This window comes from Schistocerca gregaria, chromosome 1 (assembly GCF_023897955.1).
Source record: "Schistocerca gregaria isolate iqSchGreg1 chromosome 1, iqSchGreg1.2, whole genome shotgun sequence".
Lineage (NCBI taxonomy): Eukaryota > Metazoa > Arthropoda > Insecta > Orthoptera > Acrididae > Schistocerca > Schistocerca gregaria.
This window is the reverse complement of record NC_064920.1, coordinates 805454138-805466220: the sequence shown is the minus strand read 5'-3', so window position 1 is coordinate 805466220 and position 12083 is coordinate 805454138. Positions and strand designations below refer to the sequence as shown.

The following is a 12083-nucleotide window of genomic DNA, read 5'->3' as shown; positions in this document are numbered from 1 at the left end:
TTCTGCCTCCCCTTAATCGTTTCGATCAGTTTGTTCCTGCTGGCATTTTCAAGGTCTGTCTTTGTGTGTGTGTGTGTGTGTGTAAGCATTGTTATAAAAAAAATTATTCTTATCAAAAAGCAACACTAGCAGGAACACACAGGTATCACTCTCACTAGCCTTCACGACATTAGGATCCCTTGTCTGACAAGAGTGCTGTGGAAGGCTAGCCAAGAATGTTTCTGAGGAAGAGACTGAAGAGTAGGGTAAGAAGTAAATAAGCAGTGGCAGGCAAATTGCCAACCAATTTTGTAAACTACCAGATGTTGGATGTGAAAAAGACAGAATATGGTAAGAAGAGAGTGACAAATAAAAAGTAGAAAAAAATCTGTAAACCAATGTGACATAAAAAAGGAAAAGAAAAATGGAAAAATAAATAAATGGCAATGACGACCACGAAAAAGGGGAGAGATGCAGGTAAGTGAAAGTGTTGTAGACGATAGCAGATGAGAGTAGTTGAAGCCCACTGAGCGGCTCTATATGCTGTGGATCCTCTCTGTGACATTTTACATATTCCTATTGATAGGTAAGGAGTTCATATTGCACACTTGGTTAAGTGTCATAATACCAGTAACGCGCATCCATAAATATAGCACAAATTTCAGTGGATTGAAGATAAATCAACTCCTTGTACAACACCCCTGATCTGATTCGTATAGGTACACAGGCTCATCTACATTCTTAGTTTATATATTGTTCATTTAATATTGTATGTCTGAGTTTATAAATATAACTTCGACACACAATTTCAATGACAGACCTAGTCTTCTTCAGTTGTTCTGAGTAAGTAGTCTGTGTATGAGTGTAGGTAGTGAACATGACTACAATCTCATGGAACACCTGAAGGAGTCAGTTTTTATAATATTAATCAAAAAATCAACATGGTTTCTTTAAATCTGCTAGAAACACGTAAACATTCAATCCATCACATAGTTCACATGTTTTATTGTGTTAGAGGGCAATTATTGTGCTTCACATACATTTTCAGCAATTATGGCCTTCCAGTGGATGGTCAATTCTAGTGAAGAAAGGTCCTAACTCATATTTTTTTTAACAGTATGATCCAATTTTTTCTTGCAGCCAACTGTTGAAGGATCCAAATGTTTTATTTGCTGGTTACAAAATACCACATCCACTAGAGCACAAGTTTATACTTCGTATCCAAACTACATCTGATTACTCACCGCAAGATGCACTGACACATGCAATTACTGATCTGATTGCTGAACTCTCTCTCTTTGAGGAAAGGTTCAAGGTATAGTATTAGCTTCGCTGTATTTTTATTTACTAAAAATTGCACCTGTCACAAGTTAAAAGATATACAGTTTACCTAGTATCTTTGTATTATAGCTTTGCTTTCAAGTTCAGTGTTGGGAAAAATAAGTATACCAATTGGAAACAAGAGAATGTATAGGAAAGATGAAAATTAAGCTGTCATTTGCTTGATAAAGAATATTCAGTAGTGTCCCCCACCATACGTCCCACCCATCATCTTGGTGTTTGTTGTACGGCAGAAATAATTAGCATAAGAAAAATGGTTGTGCTGAAATTCAAGGGATATTACACACTATTCATGTTTGGACCCAAGTGGACCACACTATGTACCACGATGGGCGTTTTCAGGGTGCTATTTTGTCTTTTTGTGTCCATATCAAGTTCATTCTCTCAGAATGGGACTTTTTTCTGTCAGACAGACAAAATTTACTCTCTTCTTCCTTCTGTTTTTTGTCAGGTGAACTGTCTGTCATTAATTTTTGTGGTTCTTCTTTAACTGCACCAGTCCATTTTATTGTTTAAATTTTAGCTTTATTGTGGGTCTTGTAGAATTCCACAACCTAACTAGTCAATCCTGTTGGTTCCACAGAATTTCTGCCTTTTTTTCCCCCCATATTGGAATAAATGTTGGTATACTTTAAATTTCTTTACTTGCTCTTACAAGGGAACAGTCCAGTCCAGCATGTCAAAACCTGCCCTGAAAGTTTTTATACGGGTAGAATACACCAAAAGAAACACTATATCAAATTGTAACTGCTATGACACACTGCAAACATTTTATTTTTTAAAAAATTTAAAATTGCCAAATTCATAGCTTGAGAGGCAGGTGGAGAAACATACACCCTTACTGTAGCTGTAGCCGTGGACAACATGGCAAGTGTATAGCCTTCATTGATGGCATGTCAGTAAACAGATAACACACCAAGATGTTGTCGTAAATTATAAAGTGAATGTCAGTTTCCATTAATAGTTTCTCTGATACACTTTTTCACAGCTACCATTTGACCAGATTTGCAACTCATTTAGTATCCATAATAGTTAAGTTTCCATTGCGATATCACAATGGAGATAAGAGTGAATTTTCTTTGTATGTGTTATTAATCCCATCTGATTTTGTACAGTTTTCAGAGTTTGAAAGTGAGTGGAACCAATTAAAGGTTTAAGCTTGCAAAGATGAGATATGAAGAATGTGGTATACAATTGAAATAACCTACTCCTCTGGAAGGGCTAAGTATGTGTTATTGGTTAAATTCTTGGACATTCGTTCAAATGATTTCGACATTTAGTTGTTCAAAGAAGGCCCTTCCACACAGCATAGCCACCCATGGTCATCGCATTTGCAGCAGCGAGCGGTCCCTCTCGAAATATACCAAGGGTCTCACTGAAGCCTTCAGACAGTTATTATACTCCCAACCTTGTGGGAAACCAAATCTCCCGTGCCTTATCTTTTCAGTCTCCCACCACCTCCCAAACTCGTCATGGCCATCTAGAACAATCCTTCCTAAACACCCAGAATCCAAAACTGATCACCTGTTTCGGATTCATTGATGACGTCTTTGCAATCTGGGTCGAGGGTGAGGACACCCTATCCACATTCCTCCAGAAACTCAACAACTTCTCCTCAATTTGCTTCACCTGTTCCTACTCGACCCAACAAGCCTTCTTCCTAGATATTGACCTCCACCTCAAAGTGGCTACATCAGTACCTGCGTCCCTATCAGACCCACTAACCACCAGCAATGCCTCCACTTCAACATCTGCCACCAATTCCTTACCATCCTTGGTCATCACATCTGCAGTGACGAGTGGCCCTTCTTGAAAAATACCAGGGGCCTCACTGAAGCTTTCACAGACCATAATAATCCTTCCAACCTTGTACAAAAACTGATCTTTCCAGTGTCTCACCACCTCCCAAAGTCCCACCGCCCGGCCACAGAGGAGCATTCCCCTCATAACTCAGTACCACCCAGGACTGAATCACATCCTCCACCAGGGTTTCGATTACTTCTCATCGTGCCCTGAAATGAGAAATGTCCTGCCCACAGTCCTTCCCATCCCTCCCACAGTGGTATTCTGCTGACCACCAAACCTACACAATATACTCGTCTATCACTAAACAAAGCCTGTGCCCAACCTCTTACCTCATGGCTCATATCCCTGTAATAGACCTAGATGCAAGACCTGTCCCATACATCCTCCGGCCACCACCTACTTCAGTCCGGTCAAAAACATCACCTATCCCATCAAACGCAGGGCTACCTGTGAAACCATTTGTGTGATCCACATGGTGAGCTGCAAGTACTGGGCTGCATTCTGTGTTGGCATGACAACCAGTAAGCTGTCTATGCGCATAAATGGCCACAAACACTCTGTGGCCAAGGAATGAGTGGACCACCCTGTTGCTGAGCGCGCTGCCAAACATGACATCCTTCATTTCAGTGACTGCTTCACAGTCTGTGCCATATGGATCCTTCCTACCAACACTAACTTTTCTGAATTTTTTTAATGATAATAATGAATTCTGAAACTATTTGAAAAATGTTTTGGCTGTAAGTGAATGGAACATATGTAGAGTTCAGTATGAACCAACAAATCAACTCAACAGGATAACATTAATTTCATGATGTTATCTAAAACATTTATTTTACAAGCTTGCATGTTACCGTACTTCACACAGATACCTCATTTGCTACATGACATTGCTGTTGTCGTCTCTACCTGTATTTTGTGAAGGAAGTTAGAGTCCAGTATGCCACATACCCCCGGCAGCTATGAAATTCGCCATTGCTGTTGAGTATGCTGTCTAAAAAGTTAATGAAAGACATTTGTGCCATTTTCCTGTTGCTGGCCCACAATGTGCCTCAAAATGTTTGTCAGGCTCTGTAGTTGACAATCATTTTAGTGAAGTGAATGTAGTGATTTGTTAAGAATGGGGATTAGGGTTCTTCTGATAACTGTAACTATTTTTTGGTGTCAACATAGCATAGAATATTAAAAACAATTACATAAATATTATAATAAGATAAAAATAATGTATTATCAAGAAATCAAAAAGAAAATACTACTAATTTACAATAATGTCACAGAAGCAGCTGACAAATTGAAGAAGCGTAGTGGAACAACACTAAATGAGCCCCTCCCATTAGGTGCCATTTGCTTAACGAGCAAAACAAATTGTAAAAAAAATTATATACTGAGTGGCATAATGAGTGACGACAATTACTGAGATGGCCAGCCGTTCTCACATGGCGGGGGAAATGTGCAACAGTATGAAAACCTTTCATTGTTGTCAGTGGTATATCAATGATGTCTTTAGTACATCCTGCAGTCTGCGTTTAGTGCTGTTTCTGCTACCAACTGAGTGCAGCTTGCGATCACACATTTTTCTAAACTTTTTGTGTGCAAATTTTAATAATTTTCATAGAAATGTCCTTGGAGATAAAGTTGCAAGAAGATGACCATAAGAGAAAAAAGACCTTAGAATGAAATGAAAAATCATTAAAAAATGCGAACATGGTGCAAGCCTTGCTGATTTAGCATGCACATACAATCGGTCTGCATCATCTATTTGCATTATCCTCAAGAACAAGGACAAGATTAAGGAGATACATGCTTCAAAAAAGGAAGTGATAAGAGCATCTAAACAATGGTGTCATATCCTGGACGATGTCAAAAGGTTGCTCCTTATATGGATAAATGAAAAGCAACTGCAAGACAACACTATAAACAATTTGTGAGAAGGCAAGAATGATTTTTGCCAACCTTCTTAAGAAGACGCCAGGATCATCAGTGGCCAAAGAAGTGTTTAAAGGAAGCCATGGGTAGTTAGAAAAGTTTAAGTGAAGAACCAGCATCCACAGCAAAGCAGTCAGCACCAACACAAAAGCAGCAGAGAACTTCAGCAACTTCAAGACGCCCACAGATTCTGGGGGTTATCTGCTGCAACAAGTTTTTCATTGTGACAAAATGGGTGTATTCTGGAAAAAGATGAAGTGCACCTTTATAACAGCAGAGGAGAGTGTATTGCCAGGTCACAAGCCAATGAAAGACTGTCTCACGCTGCTATTCTGTGCCATTGCAAGTGGCAGTTTGAAAATGAAACTGCTGCTTGTTTACCATTTAGAAACTCTATGAGCCATCATGAAGTGTAAAGTCCAGAAGAGCAGGTTAAATGTGTTGTGGACTAGCAAACAAGGCTTGGCCAACATGTGATCTCTCTTGTGATTGGATCAATGAAGTGTTTGATATTTTGCTGTAAAAGTATTTACTTGGGATGAAGCTGACACTCCATGTCTTGCTTATTATGGACAATGATCCTGCCCATTCCCCAGGCCTATGAGATCACCTCCTTGAAGAATTCAACAAGTCCAATTTCTGCCTCCCAGCACCACTCTGTTACTCTAGTGTATGGACCATGTGGTTATTTGTAACTTTCAGCAGATCTACATTAAGCACTCTTTGGGCATTTCTTTGAATTGACTGATGCTACCACTCTCTCTGAGAGTATTGGAAATGTCACTTAACATCATTGCCTGCATCAAAATTGATAAGGCTTGGGAAGGGATTAGCAAGATAACTCTCACTTCTGCTTGGAAGAAGATTTGGCTGGGGTGTGTTGTTGAATGTGACTCTGAGGCATTTGAGTCAGTATCTGTGGAGCATGTAGTCAGTGAGATTGTGTCTTTGGTTGAGAGATTGAGACTAGAAGTCGATAACAGTGATATTGGTGAGCTTATGGGAGATCACAGCAAAGAAATGACCACAGAAGAGCTTATGGAGTTGCAGTTGTTTCACAGCAGGAAGTTGTAGAGAGTAGTCTTTCAGAGGATGTTGAGGAGGCGGCAGTAAGAGCAAAGCAGCAATCTTCTGGCGCATTAAGAGAAATGCTGAAAGCATGGGAATCGGTTATATCATACATTGAAAATCATCATCCCAATAAAGCAGTGGCTGTGTGCGCTACAAATTTATTGGACAGTAATGCTGTGTTGTATTTCTGGCCAATGTTGAACTTCAGCAAAACAAATTACTGCATATAGGTTCCAGAATTAGTTATGTGTCGCGAATAATAAAGTACATAATACTGCATGTAATATTTCTTTGAATAAATGGCATGAATAATATAAAACTTTTAGTACTTTTCTGCATGGAACACATTATTGTATTTTACATTAATTTGTATGGGATATATTGTTTTGCTTAACAAATGTTTCACACTACACGTAAGATTATAGAATGAATTATGCTCGCTTTGTGAGGTTTCAGTATATTGGGTTGGAAAAAGAGAAATAAATGGAGTGTAAAAATTGTCTGGAATGCTTTTGTCAAATTGAATACAGTTTTTGGAATCAAGTTTCCGATTTATCCGAAATGTAATGTTTGCAGCTTGTGTATACTACCAGCTTTTATTCAAGGCAGTGAGATATGGACTTTATATATAGAAACTCTTAAAAGAATTTAGGTGTTTTTATAGAGAAATGGAGAGATGCATAATGGACATTTTTAAGAGAGGCAAGAAAATAATAAAATACCTGTAAGGAAAGCGACGAGAGTGGGAAGCTTAATTAGCTTGGAATGAACTGATGTAGAAGTGGGCAAGACATATGGTCTGTGGGCCAAATAAATACCTCGTTGAACTCTTAAAGGGAAGAAAATGTGGAGAAAATGAGGTAACGGTAGGTTGGTAGATGACAATGGAGAACATGCACGTGCAATGTTGTTGTTGCTGTTCTCATGCTAGTATGTTGTGTTGTTGTTTTCCTGCTCATAGGTTGTGTGTCAGTCTCTTACATCCATGTGAACCTATTTACTGTAGCGTAGCCCTGGGCTCAGACAACCAACCCCCCTCCCCTCCTCCAAAATCTCCCCACTGTTACAAAATTAACTTTTGCTTCCTGCCCCAGGATGTGCCCTATCAACTTACCCTTCTTTTAGCCAAGTTAGGGCATAACGTTCTTTTTTACATCTCAGTTCTGTACACTTTTGTTAGTCAGTTGGTATTACCACTTGGTTGCCTGCATTTTTCAGTAGCACCTCATTTTAAAAGCTTCCTTTCTCTTCTTGTGTATACTTTTTGTTGTAAGTGTTTCACTTCAAAAGTAGGCTATTGTCAAGACACCTACTTTCAGGAAAGGTTTTCTTGCTGTTGCCACTCTGCATTTTATTTCTTCTTTACTGGTCCCAAATAGCAAAATTAATGTACTACTTCTGATGTCTCATTTCCACAGTGTCATTTGTTTTAGTACTATTACATTCCATTATCCTTGTTTTGCATTTGTTGATACTGTCATCTTATATCCTTTTTTCAAGACACTATACATTCCATTCAACTGCTCTTTTAAGTCCTTTGCCGTCTCTGACAGAATTACAATGTCATCGGCGAACAGAATTGTCATATGCAGACTCATTTCTTTTCCTTGAACCTAAAGTTCCTCACAAATTTCTCCTTGGTTTCCTTCCCAGCTTACTCAGTGTACTTATTGAATAGGATTGGGGATATACTATAACCCTGTCTCGCTCTTCTCTGTTACGGACTCCCTTTCATGTCTATTGACACTTCCCTCCCAGCCAACAATGCTTGTCATAGGAACTTTCAGGACAGGCAGGAGGGTTTGCATGCCTCAGTGACACTGTGGGCTATAGCACCAGTAGCATAACTACTGGCATGGCTATCAAAGTCAGAAAAGCCACAACTTGAGGGGCTTGACAAAGAGAGTATAACAACTTGGGGAAGGGTAGGCTGTGTTTATCCCAAGTAGCTTCACCAGCAGTGGTAGGGTATGGTGAGAACAGAGGTAACCTTTGAGAAAGTCTCCCTTTTCTATAATTACAAGGCACTAGATGGTATTGCTAGGTCTTTAAAAAGTGTTAAACGACTTCATAATGGAACACTTATAGTTGAAACTGCCACATCACACCAAGTATCTAAGATTCTGGGAACAAGGCCGTAGGCAACTACCCTGTTGTAGCTGAGTTGCTGGTTAAACCTGCCCTGATACAGGAGCTACATGAAGAATGGAAACACTTGGGTGTCACATTAGAGCAGAACTATACGAGTAGAGTCAGTGGCATGTTGGAGAAGATGCAACATTTATTCTAACCTTCAACACTCCAGAATTACCTGAACATATTCCTGTGGGCTTTATCCAAGGTTTGACTGGTTTTCCCTAACCTGATGCAATGCTTCAATTTGGTTGTACCACTATGGCATGTAAGGGAGGCTTCATGTGGAAATTGTAGAGGCTCATCTCACAAACCGGACAACTTTTGTATACTTGCTCTGAAATGTATAACGACCAGGGGCTGATATCTTTCTTGTGAGTATGCGTCTGGCCATAACGGGGCGCTGCAAGTCTGTCATTCTATTATTCTTTTTTCCTTATTTGCCTTTCCATTAGATGGTCTGCTTGGTGTTGATTGTGCTTGGCTGTGGTTTGAGAGTTTTGATACCTGTTTTCTTCCCTTCTGGCATTCTATAACTTCTTGTTCTTAACTGCATGAACCCCTTGGTGTGTTCGACTTGCAACTGCTTTTCCAAATTTTATAGAAGTGTGGATCCTGCAGCAAAAGTTGCCTAGTGTGGTGTATATACCATATTTTGTGACGTTCTCTCTTCGCATCCTCAGTTTGTTGTAAAGGTATTACACCCAAAACCCAGCACAGTAGCCACTTTGTTCGGAGCGGGGGGCCTCAGTTCATCAAGTACCTTCACAGTGGTAGCCCCCTGATGATGCAGAGATAACACTGTTGGTGCCTGAGCTAGAAACTTCCCACACAAGCCAAGGAGTGTGTGCCATAATGGCTGGCAACAAGGTCTCTGGACAATAGTTTACTGGCCAGGTAAGTGCTGCTTTGGGTGGGCAGTGTCCGTGGGGGAGAGCTCCTGATCAGATTGGAATGAGTGGTACCATAGTGGAAGACTCACACGTGAAGCAAATTAAACTCCCCCCCCCCCCCCCCCCCCCTCCCTGGTGGTCGCAAGCTCTCAGCAGTCTCTTCAAATAGGAAAGACTTTTACAATGCAGAGAAATACAACACCACGACATTTCTTTCCCTGGTTACAACGTGGAAAGCAGGACAAGCCAGACATCTAGGAGTTAAACATTTCACCCAATGCTTGGTATGTACTGGAACTGGCAGGGTATACTTTTACTGCAATGAAACCATTAATTCTTTTTCTTCTTCTCCTTGTTTCAAAGACATTGAATATAAATTTGGTGAATTGAGTCTTTACGAAAATGGTTCATTAGTAATTAAAATTTCCTCTGCTGCCCAAACTACAGCTCTTCAGATTTGTGATCTTGTAGGTGATGTGCCTGTGACCATTGCCCCACACATATCTTTGAACGTGGTTCAAGGATTTATCTTCCACAGAATTCTTACCCTCCAAACAGATGAGGTGCTGTGGATTAGTCTACAATGGTGAGGCATACATTTTATCAGATGTTTACAAAAAAAAGGCCCAAGGATAATCGTACAGATACAGGTGCCTTTATCTTATCCTTTGAAAGGAATCTCCTTCTGAAAAAAAAAATTGTCACAGGGTACAGGTGTGATGTGGAACTGTATATCCCACTGCATATGAAGTGCTTCTTTGCGCATATGTCAACCCGCTGCACGGTGGACCCAAAATGCAGCAACTGCGGACAATCGCACTATGAAGGTAGTTCATGTGAACACCCTCCCTTGTGTGTCAACAAAACATCACCCTCCATGTTTGCCACTTTGCTCAGTTTTCAAGAACAATCTGAAGTTCTGGGAGTATAAATTTATTGACTGGCTGTCGTTTACTGAGGCATAGAAGATATATGAATGCCTACATCGTGTGGATAAGACAGTAAAGTTACGCGAACATCATGACAAAAATTGCCCCTCCCCTCCCGCTTTACCTATGCTCAATGCAAATAGCCACTTGAATAAACCTTGCCCAGCAAAGATTATGAAGAAGAACGTTCAGGACAAGGTACCTTCGGAAGTGCCAATACCCCCCCCCCCCCCCCCCCCCCCCTCAACACAGATGAATTCTGAGCTGACATTTGTGAGTGCGATTCTATCCTCACTGGTGACCGGCAGCAATCCTGTGGCATGACTGGTCCTCCTGGCCCCTTCACAACTAACTTGGATTCCAGTCACATGGCAGTGAAATTGTAGTGGGTACTGCTGTCACTAGCCAGTAGTTCTTTCCAAGAAAGGCATTTCACTGGTGACCATTCGCCAACATTCTGGGATGGTCATGTGTTCTTTCGGAACTGTGTTGGTCCCAAGGGTCTGTACAGATGTCGTCAGTGAGTGGTTTCCCCTTCATACCTTGTTCAAGGCAATAGCAGCGTGGGTGCAAATGACCTCAGCGATTACATGTGACATTTACCTACCTCCAGGTGGACCACTTACTTTTGTCGAATTGACCACATTAATCCAACAACGTTCCTCATTCTTCTCCAACTTGGGGACTTCAGTGCACACCACTCCCCTGTGTGGAGTACCACTTCGTGTGGTACAGGCTTCCTAAACAGCCAGCTTCACACAGGTAATGATCTGTGCAGCATCAGTGGTGGTTCTTCAGGGCTGCCCTTGGTGTCTTCTGGTATTGGTGTAATGATTTCTTCCTTTAATTTTCTGGCTTCGCTATATTGTTCGCTAAATGATGACCTTTGTGACAGTGATCACTTTTCAGTGATACTGTCATTTCCTTGCTATTGCGAGACAGACCGACTACCCTATTAGGCACTTCAAAAAGCCAGCTGGCCTTTGCATGCGCATGCTGTTTCATTCGCCACCCCTCTGATTGTATTGATGAGCTCATGCAAGGCATCTCAGACACAATCATCCATGCTGATGTGACTGCTATTGCTCTTTCTGCAGCAGCAGCCCCCTACCACCACCACCACCACCACCACCACCACCATTGACAAGCACTATATTTGACCAAAGACATTGGAGGAGCTATTCATGATTGCTGACGAGCTCTGTAACGATTCAAACGACATCCTTCTTAGACCGACCTTATCACTTTTAAGCAACCAATTGCTGTAGGATGGAATGCTGGGAGTATGTGAATTCAGAAGTAGTATAGGCAAGTGGAGGTTTTGATTTGTTGGAGGATTTCGGGAAATAGCAGTGCACCTGATGAAAAGCAATTGTATAAAAGATACTTGGTTGCTGCGAGACTGCTGCTTTGTTGTTTTGGTTCTTATTAAGATGGCCTGACCAAAGTGATCAAAAGAATTTTGAGATATGTTGCTCATTATAATACAATATTGTAGTCCTTGTGAAAGCATAACTGAAACACCTGAGAACTTGATGTGAATCATAGGAAGAGGGTAGATACCCTAAAGCAATACTGTTTAAGTGGAGACTGTAAAAAAAAAAAAAAAAAAAAAAAAAAAAAAAAAAAAAAAAAAAAAAAACCAATGCATTTTTCTTTGTTTAAACATCATATTTTTATACTTGGAAGAATATATCACCATTCTAACAATAAAGCTATGTTGGAATTTGCTATCCAGTGATCATTTTGACAGAAAAAGCTAGAGTAGAGCACATGGGATTTTGAGAAGGACTGGACCATATCTAAATTATACAGGGTGAGTCAGAAATGTATTTACAACTTTGGAATTATATAGAAATGTATTGAGATAACTATAGAATTTGTAGCAAACAACCTCAAGTTTCACATAAAAGTGTCAAGTGTCATGTTTGTTTGATGTGACTAAAATTTGTGAAGCAACAAACGTCCCGCTGGTTATTGATTTCTTCCCACAACCATTGCAGCGAAT

At 40.4% G+C, this 12083-nt stretch overlaps 1 protein-coding gene across 1 annotated transcript in view; it reads left to right on the top strand.

Annotated features, from left to right (window-relative positions):
* The window catches only part of LOC126270358 (DNA-directed RNA polymerase II subunit RPB11), a 28587-nt gene that overhangs the window by 14920 nt on the left and 1584 nt on the right, over window positions 1–12083 (top strand). Inside the window, exon 3 of the mRNA XM_049974064.1 lies at window positions 1120–1294. Within this exon, the coding sequence (XP_049830021.1) occupies window positions 1120–1294 (175 nt within the window). The remainder of the gene's footprint in view (window positions 1–1119; window positions 1295–12083) is intronic.